This window comes from Sturnira hondurensis, unplaced genomic scaffold, assembly GCF_014824575.4.
Source record: "Sturnira hondurensis isolate 20B ecotype Veracruz unplaced genomic scaffold, ASM1482457v3 Scaffold0022136, whole genome shotgun sequence".
Classification (NCBI taxonomy): Eukaryota; Metazoa; Chordata; class Mammalia; order Chiroptera; family Phyllostomidae; genus Sturnira; species Sturnira hondurensis.
In genome coordinates, this window is record NW_028094767.1 from 5060415 (window position 1) to 5082014 (window position 21600).

The 21600-nt window shown below is 42.5% G+C and overlaps 1 protein-coding gene across 1 annotated transcript in view; it reads right to left on the bottom strand.

The window, feature by feature from the left end:
- The window catches only part of COL19A1 (collagen type XIX alpha 1 chain), a 341924-nt gene that overhangs the window by 14220 nt on the left and 306104 nt on the right, over positions 1-21600 (bottom strand). The window contains exons 43-49 of the mRNA XM_037034331.1: positions 18991-19035; positions 15863-15907; positions 15709-15771; positions 11044-11079; positions 10865-10909; positions 8387-8557; positions 6605-6671 (exon numbers count right to left, since the gene is read on the bottom strand). Of these exons, the coding sequence (XP_036890226.1) occupies positions 6605-6671; positions 8387-8557; positions 10865-10909; positions 11044-11079; positions 15709-15771; positions 15863-15907; positions 18991-19035 (472 nt within the window). The remainder of the gene's footprint in view (positions 1-6604; positions 6672-8386; positions 8558-10864; positions 10910-11043; positions 11080-15708; positions 15772-15862; positions 15908-18990; positions 19036-21600) is intronic.

Here is a 21600-nt window from a genome sequence, read left to right on the forward strand (position 1 = left end):
CTCTTGGGAAATCAGTCATATACTTAAAAATATTGTTACCTCTTAGCCTTCAGGTTAAACAACTTTTACTTAATAGGCTTGGTAACTTTTTTTTCCTAAATCACTTTTTGGTTCCCCTGTTCCAGGACTTTGTTATACATCTCTTAAATGTGGAAACCAAAACTACATACAGTTGTCTCTGAAGGGTCAAAAATATCAGAAGGATAATTTCCTTTTATATCTTAATAATTATATTTTAATTTTGTTTTAACTGTTAATTCAAAAGCATCGTTTAATGAATTTGTATTCACTTGGTGGTTCATCACGCCCCCAAGATTGATATGGCCACACTTAACTCTGGCCCAGTTCTTTGCCACCTTGTAAAAATGTTGCTTTGAAATGTCACTGTGGGTAAAGGCAGTGGACTGAACACATGCACCTGCGTTGACTCTCTCCTAAATCTCTGAAAAACAAGTTAAGATATTTTGAAAGGCATAACACCACAAAAATAGAGAGACTATGAAAGGAGGCAACATAAAATTTTGGAAGCTGAGAGCCAGATGGCTGTCAAACCTAAGTTCATAAAAGTCTTGGGAACTGGCAGTGCAAGTTACATCTGGAAATGGGGGTAATGCATGGAAACTGAAATAAGGAGAGCTGGTTGAAAGCCTGTTTAAGAAATAGCCTTAGAGATCCCTGTCTCTGCTCCATAGCTGGGTAGTTGCCCTTCCCCAAGCTGAGCAAAAGACTGAATGAAGGCTCATTATCTGAAAATGCTACAGATTGTCTCTGCACTGGACACCTCAGACTGCTGAGATGTGGGCTCCCCTTCTGAGAACAAGGAGAATAGATAAGCATTTGTATGTTTAGTGCCGAAGCCCCAGCCCTGTTCTCCCACTTTGCTCCCCAAAGGCTGAAGGCCAGGAGGAAGGAAAGTGTTTCCTTTGGGGAATCCAACCAGGAACAGAGGTAAGACTAAAAGACACTGAAGTCTGAGGATCCCACAGTTAAAAAGCCCAGCTAGGCTGCCCTAAAGAGAAGCTCGTGATTGGCAAGCCTCACCATTCACTCACAACTTCCAGTTTGTTAGGGCCCACTCTTACGCAGGGGTGGACAACCAGGGAAATACTATAAGATGAATGATAGACCGAAACAAAGAAACAGAAAGAAGCAAATTGGATAAAATAGGGACTATGCTATGGAAAATGTTTTTAAAAGTGTTCTATATCTATAGATCCAATTATGTGTATCTATCAGATGATGTGTGTGTACAGATACATACGTAGATGAATATCTTATTTGTAGAAATGCAAGGGGACATGTTGCAACCTTGGAACAGAAGCACAGGAGAATACATATTTACGTACATGCATAAAAATGGAGAAAACAGGCAGAAGTGTTCTCCTGGACCCTGGGGGTCTGGAGGCAGAAATACTGTTCAGGGGCACTGAGCCCTCACCTTCCTGTTCTCCCACAGGGGCAGGCGTGGCCTTGCTGGTTCCAAGTCTGTCTTAAGAATCAAGGGGAGCACTGGGTGGGGGCTGGGATGGGAGTATAAGACAGAAAACTGTACTTGAACAATAATTAAATTAAAAAAAAAAGAAAATGAAAATCCCCAAAGATCAGGACCTTGCCTGTCTTGCTTATTAACACAGGCATTTAGAAGAGTTTTTGTCCAATTGGAGACACCCAAGAAAAACAGTTACTGGGTGAATGAATACTTGGCTCAAATGTCTGTAAAACAACAACAACAAACAAATTTTTAGAAAAACAGACAAAAAAAAAATTAAAAGAGCCGTCTGTGTGTCCACATTCCTGTACGGCAGGGACTTTCAACCTTTTTCATCTCATGGCACATGGCACATAGAAACTAATTAGTAAAATTCTGTAGCACATAAAAAAATAGTACATTTTTTTCCTAATCTGACAAAAATAGTTATAATNGAACAATAATTAAATTTAAAAAAAAAGAAAATGAAAATCCCCAAAGATCAGGACCTTGCCTGTCTTGCTTATTAACACAGGCATTTAGAAGAGTTCTTGTCCAATTGGAGACACCCAAGAAAAACAGTTACTGGGTGAATGAATACTTGGCTCAAATGTCTGTAAAACAACAACAACAAACAAATTTAAAGAAAAACAGACCAAAAAAGAATTAAAAGAGCCGTCTGTGTGTCCACATTCCTGTACGGCAGGGACTTTCAACCTTTTTCATCTCATGGCACATGGCACATAGAAACTAATTAGTAAAATTCTGTAGCACATAAAAAATAGTACATTTTTTCCTAATCTGACAAAAATAGTTATAATTTTAATTCATTCACACTTGATGGTTTTTGTCATATCAGCTGTTGTCATTTTCTTATTTGACAGTCTAAGGGAAAGAGGTCAGTGTCCCTGACTAAATAGTCAAATATTGCATGTTTTAAAAATTCTTGTGGCACATTGGTTGAAAATTGTTGTTATATAGGGTGGTAAATTCTTCTTGTGTGATGACTTAAATCTCTAAGCATAGAGTTAAGCTTCTTGGACTTGGAAAGATCCAAATTTTATGTGGGAAGCATCAGTGGCAGCTGTAAAGTCCTTATAATACTATATAAAAAACCAGACACACAGCATCTGTCCTGCTTTGTGTGGCCACCTTGCTTACAAAAGGATCTGACCTGTTAGCCAATAAAATCAGGAATTTAGCTTTCCACTGGGTGCGTGTTTGGGGACTGTGATCCCCCCGAAACCCAGACTTGGGGTTGGTGGGAAAACACCTTCCTCCACCACAGCTAGGTTTCGGGATTCGGAAGGAGGGCTATGTGACCTGGAGAATAGCCCACAGTGTGAGGTACTGTATTGGGGGGCCACCCGGGAATTCTCAAAGAGAGGTGGAAAGCTTAATGAAGTGAGCCCACATTTTGGATGCTGGTCAAGGGCTTCACACCTGGGATGATAAAATGGGGGAGCAGGATCCCCTAAAAAGGCCCTTGAGCCCCTGATAGTGCATGACTTGCTGAGTAGAGAGGATCACTCCTGAGGCTGTGGCTGTGAGTGGGGCAGAGATAAGCACTGGCCGCCATTGACCCAGCTCTCTTGTGAAATTGCTAAGGAAAAAAGAGGGAGAAGGATGCGGCTTCACTATAGCACATAATTGTAAGTGTTTTAACATGGGAAAATTAATCTTTGCTTTTTAAAAAAGATTTTATTAATTTGTTCTTAGAGAGACAGGGAGGGAGGGAGAAAGAGAGGGAGGAAAACATTGATGTGTGGTTGCCTCTCATGTGCCCCACACTGGGACCTGGCCTGCAACCCAGGCGTGTGCCCTGACTGGGAATTAAACTGGTGACCTTTTGGTTCACAGGCTGGCACTCAATCCACTGAGCTGCATCTGCCAGGGCAATCTTTGCTTTTATAGAGAAAATTTTCTGAAAGTGAGAACCATGACATTGGAGCTCTATGATTTGTGAAAATGGACTTTTTCTATGTTTGTAACAGCGTTCAGAAGCCATGGAAAAAGTGACTTCTAAGTGGAAAAGTAAATGGACTGAATTGGAATAATCTTGAGACAAATTAACTGAAGTGCTAAATATCTAAATTTGGGTTTCAGGTGCAATTTTGTTTGGGAGGTGAGAATTTTGTGGGGCTGGTGCCAACAGAGATAAAAGGACAGGGGGTATCACGTGCAGGAGTCTCAGAGTCTAGATGTGTCAGGAAAAAATTTCCTTGTGGGCCATGTTAGCATATTGTCTTAAGGCTAAGACATCTGCAGCTTCTGAGGGAGACTGGACCTAGCTTGGCTGGAAGAGGCTGAGAAAGGTGGTGGGAGAGACGGTGTGTGTGGGGAAGCCAGAGGGGACCTGAGGAAGACTGCACCCCACAGGCTTCCAGGGGGAGTGAGGACTCAGAGAGGAAGGAGGGGCTAGAATGCAGAGGGGAGTTGGAAGACTTAGAGGCAGAGCTATCAAGGAACTGCCAGCGTGGGGGGCGGGCTGCCCTGAGTTAGCTAAGAGCAGTCAGATTCCCCTGATCTCCTCCTCGGAGGCTGACAGCCTCTCATGGGAGTCGGCACGGGTGGCCTGGGAGTGGGCAGCCCGGAACCTTTCCCCTGCGGAAACATCCATGTCTCCTCTGCTACCGGGGGCCATGCCTTCATCCACGGGAAAATGAACACCTCTCACGTCTCAACACAAAATATTTTTCTGACAGTGCTTGGTTATATTTTTTGATATTCTTAACTAGCCTTTAACAAAGTTGGAATCATGAACTGTTGAATTATTTTATATATATTTTTATCTAAAGTTTTCTACAAAATAGAAATTCAATATTAAACCTGCCTGAGGTAAAAGATAACTGAATGAGAACCATGGAAATTAGGAATGAGAGGAGAATTTTAGATTGTAATCCAAGAGCAATGTATTTGCTGGCATTCTCCTCTCCCACTGAAGATGCCAGACATCCTACGCCCAGGCTGGCCTCACGGACAGGCTCCCTGAGACTCACACAGGCCCCCTGCTCAGAAGGGCCCTCCCTCTGCGCGGTACAATGTCCTGCTGTTGCTGTTTTCTATCCTTAATCAATTTTGAACATGGGCACTTAGAGTCTCGTGTTTCCTTGAGTCCTGCCTGCCTGTGCCTCTCTAGCCTTCAGTGTTCCTCGGGGGAAATTCTGCCTTATTCTTTGTCAGGCAGTGATGCTTGAGAAATGCTTGTTGAGGAGGAACGTTTGAACTGCAAAGTTTGGAGCCTAATCCAAGATGCTTGATTTAAAAGTCAAAAAGGGGGGAAAAGGAAGAAAAGAAGAGGAGATTTTAAAATTTAGGGGCAACATTAAAATTAGAAAGAGATAGCTGGTAGCTGAAATACAAAGAAAGGACTGTTGTATCAATTAGCCATCATGTCAGAGCACTAGGCACATGCTTTGTAGAGGTCGAGGTAAATTGAGACCAACAGCATGAATTCATGGCCTCCTAAGAAATTATTTCTTTTTCTGTTTTGTCACTGAAGTGGCTAAAAGTCCCCGTGTTACTCTGCTTTATCTCTTGCACTCAGGTGAAATAAGATAATGTGCTCTCAAGCTCTGAGACTTTGGTCTCATGCTAATTACTCCTTATAATAATCAGAGCTGTTTGCAGTAAAAAGATTGAAGATGAACTTGGGGCATTTTGTAATCTTATTCCTTGCAAATCCAATAATGTATTTTTAGTTCAGAAAAAAAAGATACTCTGTAAGAGAAGCAGGAGGTATGAGAGCCAATGTGGATTTATTTTCTAAGACAAATAACTCCCACTTTATTAAGTTCACAGTGGAGGGGAGTGATCTTGATTTTAGCAAATCATCTGACAAAATCACAGGGTATCTTGTGGATAGATAGAGAAATATAGAGTGGATTTTAGGACAACTGTATGGGTTCAGAGCTCAGAAAAACAAAAGGTTAACAGGTGACTTACAAATGGGCAGGGGGAATGCAATAAATGGCATTTAGGAAGGCTTAATCCTGGACTTTTTAAAAATTTAAAATTTCTACAAATAATTAAAATGAGGGAATGCTTATACAATTTAGAGATGACACGAAACTATGGGGACCAGCCAACCTGCCCTATGAGACAACATTCCAAAACATATGTTCAAGTTGGAACAATGGATCAACATGGATCATTGGAAATTTAGTAAGAAGTAACATAAAATTACACACTTAGATTTTAAATGTGAAAACAGCATATAAGAAACTCCTATTTTTTTAAAGTTTGCAAAGGAAAATCCAAGGTTGTTAGCTGAAAACTCAAAATGAATCAACAGTGTGAAATGGATGCTGTAAAAAAAATAAAGAAATGTCTTGGGTTGTGTCACTGAGGCATCTTTGTCAGGGGTCAGAACACTCTCTCTGTAAAAGTCAGTAAATATTTCAGGCTTTGCAGGCTATACCGCCCCTATCACAACCATTCAACTCTGCTGCCCTCGAGTGAAAGCGGCCTGAGAAAACGCATACAGGAATGAGTGTGGCTGTGCTCCAATAAACCTTGATTTATGGACACAAATTTGAAATTTTCACATGTCATGAAACATTATTTTCATTTTAAGAAAACATTTAAAATGTACCACACCCTCTACCTCCACCCCCAGAGTAAAACCCCTTCTCACATGGGCCGTCCTAGAATAGGCGGCAGGTGCATTTGGCTGGTGGGCCACAGCTCTCTGGCTGACCCTGGTCTAGATCGAAAGACACTATACTCTGCCCTGGTCAAAATGCTCCTGGGGGAATGACGGTCATTTAAAATTTTGCATTTCTCAGGGGGCGATGATTGTGGAGGAGCTAGATACACTTACTCCACAGAGGAGAAAACTGAGGAGGAGGACCATGGATACTGAAAAAGACTTGAAGGCTGTCATGTGACTGGAGGCAGATACCATACCTGTGCCATTTAGCAGATGAAGGAGGGTGGCAGGAAGTTAAAGGGAGGCAACTGCAACTTTTAACATAGCATAAGGAAATGTTTTCTATCAAATAGAGCTGCCCCATTGGGAAATGGGTTGCCTCTTAAAGTTGTTAAATGATCATCTTTTGAGAATGTTGCTGAAGGGATTTCTCAGTGGATGAGAATTGGTAAAAGATTCAGAAATGTTTATTAAGCAAATCTAACCTTCAAAGATCCTTAGAACCTCTTGATTAATATACTTCTTTATTTCTTCGAATGAGACCGCATCAGCCTGAAGGAGAAAGAAAAAAGGTCTGTTAATAGAGCAGAACACAAATGAACAGAGAATAGAAATGTTGGCTTGGAATGCATACTTGGAGCTTCTGTGGAGACATAGTTATCAAGTAAAATGCTTTTGGCAACTCACTATATTAAGCAATAAATATCTTTTGTTTTGATCAAATGCTAGGAAGAAGTTGAAGTGCATAATTGCTTTAAAAGCTGTGGGCTGAAATCATAGCCAGTGATGTGAACATATTTCCTATTAAATGGAGAGACACTGGTTCATCTAATTAGGAAAGATGTTTTATATTACTTCATTTTCTGAAGTTACAGGATTTGAACAGTATGGTCACGATGTCAATGTCCCAGGCACGATTTGACTTCTAACTGGTCCCTGGACACTGGTAAAGCCATTATCCTACTGATATCATGAATCTTCAAGGGAAGACAACCTGGATGAGATCTGTAAGTATGCTGGATTATTCTTTAAAATCATTTATGCATGGGATAAAGCTTACTAAATATTACCCACTTCATGGTAAAGTTTATTCTGTAATTTACACTCTGCAGGCATATTTGGATTAAACACTTCTTTTTTTCAGAGAAAATCAAGTAGGTATATGATGTCAGTTGAGGTTTTAACTTCTTTTAACTTACATGACTCTGCCAAAGAATCAAAATATTTATAATAGTCATGTTTTTACTACAGACCTTGGCATTTTAAGAGAGAAATTCTAACCATCATTTTTCATGATGGTTAGACTTTCTAAGTATTTTATCACTCTTCTTTGTATTGGGTGGTTATTATCCAGGCCTGTGACATTAAAGATGACCAAATGGGTGCAGGAAGTAATGATTTCTGTTAGGACACATAGTTCCAAGAATACCTTCTTTCAACATTTTATTTTCACTGCATATGGGACAAATGACCTTGAATTAATGTATTTAATACCAAGTATTGACACAGCACGGAGAGGTCATTCTACAGGCTTTATTCAGGGAGAGATCAGGGGGTGTGGGTAAAAATAAAGGAGGATGCAAGTTGTGGGAATGCTCGGTTTGACTCTGTACCTGGTAATGACTGATCACCTGAAGGCAGCATGTCCTTCACTCCCTGACCTTCCTCCTCGACCCTCCTGTCCTCCTGACATGGACAGTTTTAGAGTAAGTTCCTCTGTGCAGTGGGCGCCCACCATGCCTCCTGATGAAGACATGGGCTTTTGTACCAACAAACATTCTTGGCCCAACTGGTCTCTGCTTCAGAGCACTACTCAGAGCAGATCTGTTGTTCGGACAGTCAACAAAACGGAGTTTTACTATGAAACAGACATAGTACGTATTTTCTGTGTAGTGTAAGGAGACATTAGAGATAGTAGTTAGGAGCATGGCTTTGGAGTCAGTGGAACATAGGTGTGATCTGTGAAATACTTGTGACCTCAGACAAGTTGACTCTCAGTTCTGCAGTTGTGAAAGTGGCATGGGAACCACCCCTGTCCTTCCAGGTCGGTTCTGAGGACCCAGTGAGGTAATGCATAGTAAGTGCATTACCGGAGCTTAGCAGAGCGCCTGGTGCATAACCTAAAAAAAAAAATGGCAGCTACTGGACCCTCGCAGAGATGAGACTGGGTTCATTTTATTGATTGTGAAAGAATTCTTACTTTCGTGGGAAAAGAGATGTGTGGTCAGTGCGAGCCAGGAGCTCCTGGGGCTGTGTGTGCCACTTACCGGAATGCCAGGGGTGCCAGGCTGGCCCGGGGGGCCTTGGTGCCCAGGGGACCCCATGGAGCCCTTGATTCCTGGTGGCCCCACAGGACCGATGTCTCCCTTCATGCCCGGAAGGCCTGGTTTTCCCTGTTCACCCTGTGGGCCCCTGTCTCCTGGGATTCCCTGATCACCCTGTGAAAGAAAAAAAAATAATTATAAAGAATATCTTCTATAACTGCAAGAGTTGTGATTAAGAGCAAAGGATCGGATTAATATTGGCACTTACTAGCTGTAAGACCTTGGATAAGTGAATTAAACTCACTGTGGCCAAGCCTTCTCTCCCACAAAGGGAGGATATTAATAGTGCCCACTAAGCAGGGTGGTGCTGAGAAATAAATGAGCAAACTCAAGCAAAGTGCTCAGGACAATGCCTGGCACGGTAAAGGCTTGCAGTAAAAACTGAGCAACCACACTGGGCGTGCCCAGTTTCCAGTCCAGAATAATGACACTTTTGAAAGACAGTAATAGCAGCTGTCACTCCAGGCCTGGCCTCCTTGGCAATAATAAAGTAAGACTGCCAAGAGGATTTCATTGCTGAGGTTTTCCACTCAAAAGAACTTCAGGGCACTCAAAATGCCTCCTAAATCCTGTGATTTTCTTTTTTCCTGCTTGCCCTTGTCTTTATCAGACTCTGTGGGTTGGTCTCTGTGTGTGTGTGTGTGTGAAAGAGAGTCACAGACAGAGACGAGAGAGGCAGAAGATGGCAGGTGTTTCCATTTTCAAATACTCAGTTCCACAACTCCACGAGGTGATGGCCCCACCAGCTACGATGAAATGGTGCACTGAAGCGGCCCTACAGCTCACTATTGTTCTTTTATTTGTGGCTTCTCTGCAAAAGTCCAACTATTTCTCTTGATTAAAACATAATGAAAACAAATGAACAACTATAGAGACCTATTTGATCATGGAATAAAGAGGTATAGAAAGAAGAAAACATAGGTGGAACTAATTTCAATGGTACTATCTCAGTTATAAAAATGTATCTTCATACAAGTATATCAACCCACCTCCCATTTGGAGAAGTATCTGAGATTGGTAACATAAAAAAAGAAATAAAAGAAACACTAGCACAGTGGATCAATACCTTGATAATGTGCCAAATAGACACAATCTTTAACATATTAAAATTGTTTATAATTTAGGCACAAGGATGTTCATTATAGTGATGTTTATAATAAAAAAACTGGAAAAAACCTAAATACTCCCCAAAGGGGAACAGGGTGGTTGAAATAAGGTGTATCAAACAGTATAGTAACATACAGTCACTGAAAGGTAGCTGTAGATACACATTTGTACGGAAAGATAGTCAGTATATGTTATTAGGCAAAAAAAAGTCATTTACAAAAAATTATGAGACTACTTTTGGAAAAAGTATATATTCACTTGTATTGCTATATTAAGTATGTGTGTATGCCAGAGACAGAGAGAGATGGAAATAGGGCCAAAATATCGATCGTGCCTGTCTCTGTGTAGGGGGGAGGGTAGAATTATTTTTGTATTTATAATATCTCTATTTCCACGTTTCCTTCAGTCATTATGGATTATTTATAGAATAGTAAGTAAAGATTAGGACACTAGACACCAACACACACACACACACACACACACACACACACACATTAGCAGCCCTCCCTAGAGCTCCACCATGTAAGAATGAGTGAGAAACCTGTGGCAGTGGAATGACCGCAGCTCTACGAGAGGATGTCCAAGCTCGTTCAACAACATAGTGGGAAGTTGGAATAACGATGTTAACAACCAAAACAATTAAAATGAAGGCACACAACGTAAGTGGCCCAAGTAGTGACTCTGTACATTCAGTTGCCCTTTCCCTGTCTGTCCATCCTCACGCCACCCCCCTCACTCCATTCAGTATTCCCCTAGGTCAGGGGGCCTCAACTAAGGCAACTGTGCTCCCCAGGAGGCATTTGGTGATGTCTGGAGACTTCCGTGGTCGTCCCAACCGGAGGGAGGGTGGTGCTACCCCATCTAGTGGACAGAGACCAGAGATGCTGCTAAATATCCTACAATGCCCTTTGTGCCTACAGCAGGGAATGACTGCCCCCAGCTAGCACAGTGCTGAACCCCACTCTAGGTTAAGGGGACACGGGTGATGGTCACAGTAGGGAACATGTATCTGAGACAGGAGGATGACAAAGCTTTCCAAAGCAAAGTAGCAAACTAGACTTAGCTGAGCACAAAAAGCCAGCCATGTATCTGCCCTATGGCCTGCTTTTGGGACCTTTAATCGTCCTGGTTTATGTCTAGCAGAGATCTAGGGTCACACTTCTTTTTCACGCTGAGAGACTTTCGTCCTAGGATCACTCTACCTTTTTCATCCTGAGAGATTTTTAGGGGGTCTACATACACAATTGTGAACTCCAAGGATGGGGCAGTTGTAGCAGACACTCTTAAACAATGATCAAAGTGAGATATACATACACGTTCTCCTTTGGGGCCTCTGTCTCCGGGCTTACCCACGATGCCCTGCAAAACAGATGTCAGTGTGAAAAATCACTGCTTGCCAAGAGTTTTCCTCAATTTGCTCCGCCAGGTTTTCTGCTGTCAGGCATTCTGTGATTTTACATTAGAACATCTACTTTAAATGGTGTTTTCCATACCTGAACACCTGGTAATCCATCTTTTCCATTTATTCCCTGTAATGACAAAAGAAGATTAATATTTCTAATTGGGTGATGACAGACACAGTTTGGGTAACAGACAACAAAAGGGCAAAGTTGCAAGGACTTAATCATGTTTCCACCGAGCTGTCGGCAGGACAGAGTGACGACATGGAAAACAAAATCGATACAACCAGACAGCCTTGAATTTAAATTCTGACTCTGTCATTTAAAAATTCCATTTCCTTCAGACAATTTACTTTAATAGCATCAGCTTCTGCACTTATAAAGTGAAGATAAAATAATGGCCTTAAAACTAAAGACTTCGTGAAATAAGAGAAAATGCCTAGCTCACTGCAAACAGGCAACAGGGCAATTTTCACGGCTTTTTTGGTGAGATACATTCTGAGAAATAAGAAGGTGCCCGTAGTGCTGGGTGGCTGGGACATGGCATTTACTGCTTCTGCCTGACAATTTTTTCCAGCACGAAAAATCAGTCTCAGTAAATGGTCTCACTTGCTGCTGGGGAAATTTTATAACATGGTCAGAGCATGGTCTTAATATGAAATAAACTGTCAACCCGAGAATGATTGTTATTTTTCAGCTGGAAATTATGAAAGCAAGGACTCTGTAATCATGGTTTTTGAGGGTATTAAGAAGTGGCTTTTTATTAGTAAACTGGAAGTTTCCCAGACTTTATAAGGCAGCTCTGGAGGTGGTAATAAAGCCCAGTCGTGCTCGGAGATTTATAAATCAGGGAGAACTATCGGCTGGGAGATGTGAGAAGGAAACCCTCTTGGGGGTCAAATCAAATACCTAGGGTCTGACAGCAGATGTGTTTTGAGATTTGATTTGAAGAAGGAGATCAAGGTGAGGAAAATGATTTCTTAGCCAGCAGGCAATTGTGTGGATATGCTCCTTTGAAAAGCTGAGGAGACTTTTACTGTGCACCAGGGAACAGGTTCTGTGAGGAAGTGCAGACGACCGCACGTTTTCACAGCTGTAAATTACACCGAAACCTGTCACAGCCAAGAGCCCAGCCCGAGTCCCCAAGCCCTCGGACAGGTCCTGGGCATCATCTAGAGTACTTTAACTAAGAACATGTTACCTGAAGTGTACGGTTCAAAGAATTTATGACACACACAGACACAGGCAGCAAAGATAAAGGAGAGGATGTAAGAAACAACTATGTCACTTGAATAAAGGAAGATAAATCTAGTGTAGAAATGTAATTCATGTTTTTGGTAACAAACTAACAAAGGAAATCAGCCTTATAGGCTTTTTTTAAAAAAATATTTTATTTATTTATCTTTAGAGGGGAAGGGAAGGAGAGAGGGAGAGAAACATCAATGTATGGTTGCTTCTCATGCATCCCCTGCTGGGAACTGGCCCCTGCTGGGAACTGGCCTGCAACCCAGGCATGTGCCCTGACTGGGAATTGAACTGGGATCGTGTGGTTCGCAGGCCTGCGCTCAATCCACTGAGCTACACCAGCCAGGGCCCTTACAGGCTTTTTTTCTTTGGTCTCATAATTCACCCAAGAGGGTTGTGTGTATCCTTTTCAGTATATGAAGGTGTTACTACCTGGCTTTGCTTGTGGGAGGCATTTTCAGAGATTTTTACATAACCTATGCATATTATACTTGCTTCTCTGGCCCCTCACCTCACCTATGGGGAAGAACCCAGTATAACCAACTTCCTGTCTTCTGCATATCTACATCTGAGCAGGGAACTGCGGTTGAAGAAGACCACACATCCCCGCGCACTCGGTCCAATCTAAATGCAGGATGGTGGATGGCAAGAAGCCCTCCACGTCCAAGGCCACCCTTCTGCGTTTCTTCCTGGACTCCCTTCCCTTCTCTCCACAGCACTCTTCCACATATTTTTCTAGCTCTGCCAAGTCCAGTGTCATCATCCCACTCCTTATGTGGAGACCTTGATTCTTCCTTCACTGAGGCTATACATGGGAGAGAACCACCTCCCCTTCCTTCCTTCCACCAGATCCATCAGCTGCTTGCATTTGTGTTTTGACTTTTGCCTCCTGTTAAGGAGGGAGGAGCTGCCCCATTTCTTGCTCAGACCATTCTCCATTGTGAGTGGAATACCGGTCCTCTCCCCTCACCCAAAGTTATCTGTACTCCCTTATACCATCAAAATTTCCCCTCTCGGCTGGGTCATCCCTATGAAGATACTAACTTGCTGCAATCTCCCCACCATGACCTCCACATTGCAAAAGCCAGTGGGGGATGATCAGCTTGTCGTCACTTATCTGCGTGTTTATTGCTCCTTTCTTTTAAAACACTTAGTTCCCTTGACATCCAAGCCCCTCATTCACCTGGTTTTCTTCATATCTCATTCGCTGCACTTTCTTAGTTTTTCTGCCAGGCCCTTTTCCTAATGGCGGAAGTGTCCTCTTTCCTTCCTTACCACAGAGACTCCGTCTCATCTAGGCTCAGGTTTGAACACCCACATTAGTCTCTCCAATGGATTAATTCCAAATGCTTACATCCATGCTGACTTGACACTCCCCATATTGGTCTTTTCTCCACAAACTACCCATGTCTAGTCTTTCCTGTCTCACCAAACAGACCACTCTGACATCACTGCTCATGTCCCGAACCACAGCTTTAATTTGTCTCTCCACCACACTCCGCATCTGGTCTGTTAGCAAGTCTGCGTGGCTGTCCCCTCAATCCCAGATACCCTTATCCCCCATGACCTCCCTGTCCTTGGCGCTGTTCTCTCTCACGGACCCTCGGGCAGTTCTTCTGCTTTCACCCTGCTCCCTGCAGTCTGCTTTCCACACACTAGTCACAATGATCCTTTAAAATGTAGTCCAATCATCTTCCTTCCCCTCTACAAGCACTACAGTGACTTTTAATCAGGCTTCAAATGAAATCCAAACTCCATTCAAGATTTAGAAGTTCTGCCCTGGCTGGTGTGGTTCAGTGTGCTGAGCAACAGCCTGCTAACCAAAGGGTTACCGGTTCGATTCCCAGTCAGGGCACATGCCTGGGTTGTAGGCCAGGTCCCCAGTAGGGGGCTCATGAGAGGCAACCACACATTGATGTTTCTCTCCCTCTCTGTCTCCCTCTCTTCCCCTTTCTCTAAAAATAAATAAATAAAATCTTTATATAGGAAAAAAAAGATTTAGAAGTTCCTTGTGGCCTGGTCACTGCCTACTTCTCCTTCATCATCTTTCCTACTTTTCTTTAACTTAGTTCATTCTGAATCCCTTGCCTTTTACAGTTCTTGCAATACACCATGCTCTACTAGCCATTTCTTTTTCCTGAAACAATGTCCTCCCACCCCCACCCCCAACCTCCCTGTGGCTTGATCTCTCACTTTGTGCAGGGTTTGCTCAAGTGGCATGCCTTTGTGGACCACCCTATTGAATGCTACTCTATTACTTCATTCTGCTTAGAGCTTTCCACCGTGTGTGCACTCCATGTGTACTTATCTGCTATTTGCCTGTGTCTCTATCCTAGAATGTAAACCCCATGGGTTGCTAACACCCAGGGCAAAGCCTAGCATGTAGCAGGTGCTTAAGAAATACTTGCTGAATGAACAAATTGCTTTTAGCGTAATCCCCAGGGAATCCAGAGGTCAGCATTTATGAGATGGCTCACAGAGGTTGGCAATGAGGAGTTGGTGAGGGAAGACAAAGGGAGGCAGGGAACTGAAAGTGATGTTTAGTGAGCACCTCCCACGGGCAGACCCTGGAAATGCTCACCCCACCTCATGTTACTGAAGTGACTCACAACACCCTTTGAGTCATAATTCAAACCCAGATCTTCCCAACTCTAGATTGCAGATACATCCCATGTTTTCACGTGGCCCCTTCTGGGGAGAGACGGTAGTCAGGGAACACACTGACATGAAGCTTCCCTAAAGATACTGAGCCAGTCTCCTGAGCTCTGTGCTCCTTGTTTACATTCAGCACCCTCTTCTCCTGATTGCACCCCTCCCCCCACACACCATAGCAAATAAAGAAGCCAAGGGAGCAGTGACCTTCTATGAATAAAAAAAAAACACCTGAGCCTGGGATAGGTCTTATTCCTGTTTATATCCTCTCCCTCAGGGCCCAGCAGCTCCTTAGCCAACAGCAGGGACTAGACGAATATATGTTGAATTGAATTAGTAGCAGTGGTGGTTACAATGTCACAGTGACACTGTATATCAGTAGCCAAGAGCTCTTTAGGACACAAGCGGATGATATATTTGGCAGCGATGATTTATGAAAGGGTAAGAACAAGGCACATATATAAAGAAGGGAACCTGAGAAACCAGCTTCTACTTTAGTCTTTAGCTTAACACAAAGGTGTTATATCTGTGAATTTTCATTTTCTTTACATTTTAGGATGTGATAGGCTATTTTATTTTTTAACTCCACTGAGAACATTAGAGTTAAGAAAAAAGGGGTCTAATTTCCTGATTCTTGAAACGAAAAAATCTCACCTTTCTCTTTCTTGTGTGAGACATAAAGATACCTCATAGAGAGCCAGAACACACAGTGAGAACCACATCCCCAAATCCATTCGTAAATCTTCACTTACTTCCTTAGAAACTACTTATTTAAATCTCAGATTTTCTGAGGAGATAGGTGAAGAGAGATGCTTAGAACATTTCTCCAAATGGCAAATTTTCAACCATAGAAGTTCTTACTGGCTTTCCTGAGGGTCCTTCTGGTCCAGGGAAACCGATGTCTCCAACTGGTCCTCTCTCACCCTGTGGACACGTCCACAAACATTAATTGCCAAGAACAGCTTTCAGACTGCATGCAGTGTGACAAAAGACGGCTGTGAAGTAACCAACTCACCGGTTCCCCTGGAACTCCTGGAGGCCCCGGGGCTCCAGGTTTCCCCTGGGGAATCAAATCAAGGAGAAATGTTAGGAGCCAAATTACTGAATGATGCCACATGCTTAACCCCCCTCCCCCGCCCCCATGAGTCGACTGTGCTGCCCGGCTGTGGCTCTCCCCACGACAATGGCATTCCTAATGGGACAGAGTCCCGGAGACTCAGAGCTCAACCCTGCAGGCTCTTAGGTACAGGCTGGAGTACAGTTCTCTGGAAGTGCGTGCGTGTGTATGTCGGACAGGCAGGAGGGAAGGGTATGTTTTTGAAAATATTAAACAGATGCATCCGCACTCCTGGAGATCCCCGTGGTGCCTAACTGTCTGGCAGTTCTTCTTTACCTTAGGTGGTGGGAGGGCACAGAGGGTCAAAGAAATCTTTCTTAGACCCCAGTTTTGCAACAGGGTTTCAAACTTTATAGCGTGATAGCCTGACAAAGACCTTGTTCCATTTGAAAAGCTGTGTTTTTTGTTGAAAGGGAGAGGACAAGATTGATTTGCTCCAGTACATATCGATAGATGTGTCCTGAGGCGCTGACAGGGGAAAGTCCTGGGGTGGAGAGACCTCAGGCCTAGGTGAGTGAGGAAGATGGTCCAGCAGAGTCTGGAAGAGGGAAAGTGTAGAAGTGTCCAGACCAGGCACAAGAATGCTGCCTTTGAGAAGGCAGCTCTCTCCTGGACCTAACATGGTTGGGGAAGACAAGCCAAGTGGGGCGGTAGGTGTAGGTTGTGAGGCAGTCCAATAAGGGGGGGGGGCTTTTCCCTATTTGCTGTTTAGAATTTTGGGAGGAGGTCCCCCTCACAGGTGAAGGTATGGCTGAGCTGTGAAGCAGACGGAGGCCAGGCTGGGAGAACACTCCTGGCTCCCCCACAGCTGGTGTGGGCGAGCAGGAGCTCCTGAGACTCCCGTGGGCCCAAGCTGGGGATGTGTGAGAGCTGAGAAGGCCGATCTCTGAAAGGGTCTGAGCATGGGGCTCAGGGGTGCAGAGTGCTTGGGCCTTGAGATCTGAGACAAAAGGATAAAGCACATAGACAGCAGCCAGCAGCCATCCCAAAGGTCAGCTGGTGCCCGTGGAGGTCTCAGTGAGCCCAGGTGCGGTGAGGGATGTATGCTTGCCAGTGGCCCCGCTCACTGCCAACATGTACAGACTCTTCCCCTGTGCACCCACCCATATACCATCCTGGGAGGAAGGGGACAAAGGAGGCCTAGAGGAATGCCTGCACAGGCCTGAATATTCTAGAAAAGATCTAGAATATTCTAGAACTGGTCTATTCTAGAACAGGATTGGGTTCCCTTGGTAGGTGCTCAGCAGAGTGACCACAATGTGTCTGACAAGGTGGGTCTCAACCAGAACAATCACCTTAAAAACTTTTTTTTACTGTGGTTAAGATGTACATAACATAAAATCTGCCACTTTAAACATTTTGGTATTAAGTATATTCAGTGGTATTAAGTATATTCACACTGTTGTGTGACCACCACCATTATTTCCAGAATATTTTAACTATTTTATTTCCCAAGCCACTGTCAGGTCCGGTTATAAAAAAAAAAATCGGTTGTGTATTTAATTATAGCACTGTTTATTTACATGTGCAAAAATTTTTACCCCTTCCTGATTTTGTATCTGTCAGTTTATTCTCCTAATTATGAGATATAAAAACTGCACTTCACTCCTAATTTCAATCTTGCTGCAGCCTTCAAAAATATTTTTGAAATTGTTCATTTGGATTGCCTTTGGAGTGTGTCACACATCTTTTAAATGCCTTCAATGGTTGCCAATGATCTTTGTCTGAAGAGAGATTTAATTTAGGGTAATAGCCACAAGTGATTTGTAGTCACTCCCAGGTGAAGACAGCGGGGCATGAAGTCCGTTCTACCACGTGGAAACAAAAGCAGGTGTGAATGAACGTAAGGGGTGCGGGTTGTCAGGGGACTTGGGGCAATTACATCGTTAGGAATGGCAGTGAGGGGAGAGGGGAAGGGATGGGATAAGCTGTAAGCCAACTTTTAAGAAGAATATTTTCTTACATAAAATATTTTGTAGTGCTTGCTAAAGAAAATATTTCCATGTTACTTTTCAGTCATACTAATATTTTAACTTGATCCAGAATAGCTAAATAAGGAGATGTCATCCTCTGTAACGAATGGTCTTCTGTGGACTGCAGGCAGGCTTTAATTTTTGTTATTTGATTTAGCAACCAAATAGAGTGAAGAAGAGCGGCTACTGGCCTTTTCAGGGAAGGTGTGGAGGTAGGTGGTGGTGGGTAGCAGAGTAGCTGGTGGCAGGGGGCTCTGGGTGGTGTTGGGTAGCGGTGGGGGTGATGGATGGGCCCATTTCATCTTTCTCATATGAGTTCAAACACCTGGTTTCCACTGACTTTCCTACCCTGCGCCTACCTGGCAGGGGCACCTAGCGAGAGGATAAATGGGCTTTCATAAAGCATGACCACAAAATTTTAATTAGAGCATCATGAATGAAGATCAGAATGATCCCCAGGGCTCTGAGAAACTATTTCAACCTTTCCTGGAGCACTTTCTATTCATTTGAAAAGACCTTGAGGAGATTAAAACATCTGACATCAGAGAGCAACAAAAATGATTAATATTACCGAAGGGCTAGTTTATGAGGAAACATTAGCAGCAATAAAGCTCTGCTAATAACACTGGGCTGGGGAACAACTCAGGCAGACTGCCATTTGATACAAAGAACTTGAAGTGCATGCCGGAGGATGAGAGCTTTACCACTTGAGGACCAAGAAACCTTGGCATATGGCAAAAGCAGAGAAACAAAAAAGATTTCTCAAAGCCGTGCTGGTATATTATTAATGTTTTATGACAGGTAATTGGGCTCCCCCACACCCCTTAGAGAATTGGGAAGGGAAAAAAATTTAAAAAAAAAGAAAAGGATGAAAATGAAGGACCATTATTGAGGTGGGAGAGGAGCAGATGGTTTTATTTTTTAAACTGGAGGTTTCAGCAGCCTGGTGTCATGGGAGCCACCGAGTGCTCCCCAGCCAGCCTGGACCCACACGTTTGCTCTGGGGACACAACTGCTCACCCAAGAAAACCACACGAGATCGTTTGGACTCACCCACATGCCGGCGACTCCTGGAGGACCTGCTGGGCCTCGATCTCCCTATTGGGATTTAAAAAAGTGGTACTTATAATGATATCTATAAAATATTTACTTATAAAATGAATGTTCAAATAATGATTTGAATTTGGTTAAGCTTTTCTTTGGAATTGATAAGTAGTATCGGTATCGGCTGGTGTGATGCTAGAGGGTAGACGGAAAAATGGCAAAATGAGTAGCCACCTGAACCTGTTAGCTTTATTTTCTTCATAAAACGAAAGCAAATAATCTTAATGAGAAGAAGCATTCATTTGATCATTTCTGTGACCTATTCTTAATAGGACTCTTTATATACTTACAGCTAAAATCAGTCAATATTTCTATTCCACACATTCAAACATAATACTTAAGAGAGTGAACATACTGAATTCTACTTAAAAGCTTTTCCTACACTTGTCTCATTGGATGCAGGGTTAGAATAAAGATATTTAGAACAAGGAATTTTGTAGTTCTCATTAGGCCAATCAGGAGGTCCCTTGAATTGCTCTGAACAGCCGAATGACTCAACAGTTTTCCCAAAGGCAATGTGGTATTTCAGATAAAGCTGACAATGCTGAAAATATTATTGATTACATATGGGATGATAAAATGGCAATTTTTATTGAGCAGAACCTGCATTTAAAAACTTCATAATTCTCTTCAGGGACATAAAAGAAGAGCTGATTAAATGAAGAGATATGATTTGTTCTTGGAGGGTGAGACAATACTGTAGTAAAGCTGTCATTGCTACCCAAACTACTTTATAAATTTAATGCAATTCTTATGAAATTGCAGCTTGATCAAATAATATTACAGTTCATTCAGGGTAATAAGTAAATGAAAGAAATTTTTTTTAAAAACTTACGAGAAGAATAAGATTAACAAATACCAGTGTTTAAACATAAAAAAGTTATAACAATTGAAATGATGAAGCGTTGGCAAAAAATTAAGCAGCATACCAGTGAAAAGGAACAGAAACCTCAAAAGCAGACAGAGATGTATAGCAAGATTTTAGAAAAAAAGGGATATATTATTCAACAAAGAACGCTAATAACAGAATAATTTTTGGAAAAAGTTTGATTCCTCTTTTTATATCATACTCTATATAAATTTCATGTGGATTATATAAAAATAAAATAATACGAAGTATAAAATAAACAGATGGAAATAAACAGATGAAAGTGACTATCTGATTGTGGTTGAGCATAAGAATAAAAGTCGTTAGAGCATAAAAGCAAAACAAGATTTCATAAAGAAAAATAGTTTTACATTTACTACATAAAAGCTTTATTGACATATACAATAATGATTAAACATAAAAATGAAAGGCAAAGATGACCTAGAATAAAAGCTCCAACATATAAAATAGAAGTAATGTCTTTAATATATAAAGCACAGCTAGTCAAATAGAAAAAGAACTAATAGAAAAGTGGGCAAACAATGGAAACAGGTAATTCTTGTTAGTTTCACTGTGCTGTTTTTAAATTACGGGATTTTCACCCTTATAGTGAATACATTAGAACTTTTCATTCAATGGAAACATTTACATATTTGATAAAGATGAACGTCAAGAGCACTCTCTGACAGGATGGCTGTTCCAACAATCAGGTCTCCGATTTCTTTGAACTACCCTCCTCTAACAATAGGGCTTCTTTCTTATCTCCAGAGTTGAACCTGAGACCTTGTCAAGAACTGTAACTGCATCCGCCATAACCTCAATTTCATGCATTCCAACCTTGGACCACTGTCTCCTATCATTATAATCTATTCTGCATCCTTGGAGTACTTGAACTCCCAAAACTTCTGATGCCACCAAGATCTCTAATCCATTGACGGTACAAATTCTGCATTATTCTTCACCTGCTGGATGGCTTGTCTCCCTTATTTATCTCCCTGATTTAAACTCCACGGTCACTTGTTATAATCATTCTCCTGTGTATGCTGCTAACCCTTCTGATCCATTGTTGCTTCCAGCACCCATCTGTCAAAACTGGACCCTTGTTTACTACAGCCCCCTCCTATTCTGCGTCTTTAGCTGAGTGTGTACAAGGCTGGAGAAGCACACGGAATTCTGCGGATCTGTCTCACTTCACCTCATGACAGGAGTTTTAAGGGGGCCCCTAGGATTGCACAGCCACCCCGCTCTGCGGCCCCTGGACTCTCCCTCTCTCCTAGAAGAGCTTCTCCTTAAACCTCCACCTTTCTCCCTGCTTCACTACCACATGGTGGCCTTGCTTCCTCCATCGCAGAAGATTCAAGTAACCAGGAAGAAACTATAGACTCCAACCAACTCATCTTTCCCCACATCAGCATCTGTACCCCCAAGCTTCTCTTTTCCCGCCTGTTTTCACAGATGAACTATCCAGGCTCCTCTCTGAAGCCAAACTCTATCCCTCTTAGCTGTTTAGGGACATTTGAGAAGTTCTTTCCTTTCTCCCTATATCATTCCCCACCCTCCTCCACTTTCTACTGGACCATCTCTTTAGCATACAAAATAGTCTTGTATTTCTATGGTCTTAAAATTCATTTAGCAAAATTTTGTGCTACTTCCTTCAGTGGCCAGTGGGCCATTTCTTTGCTTTTCTTTGC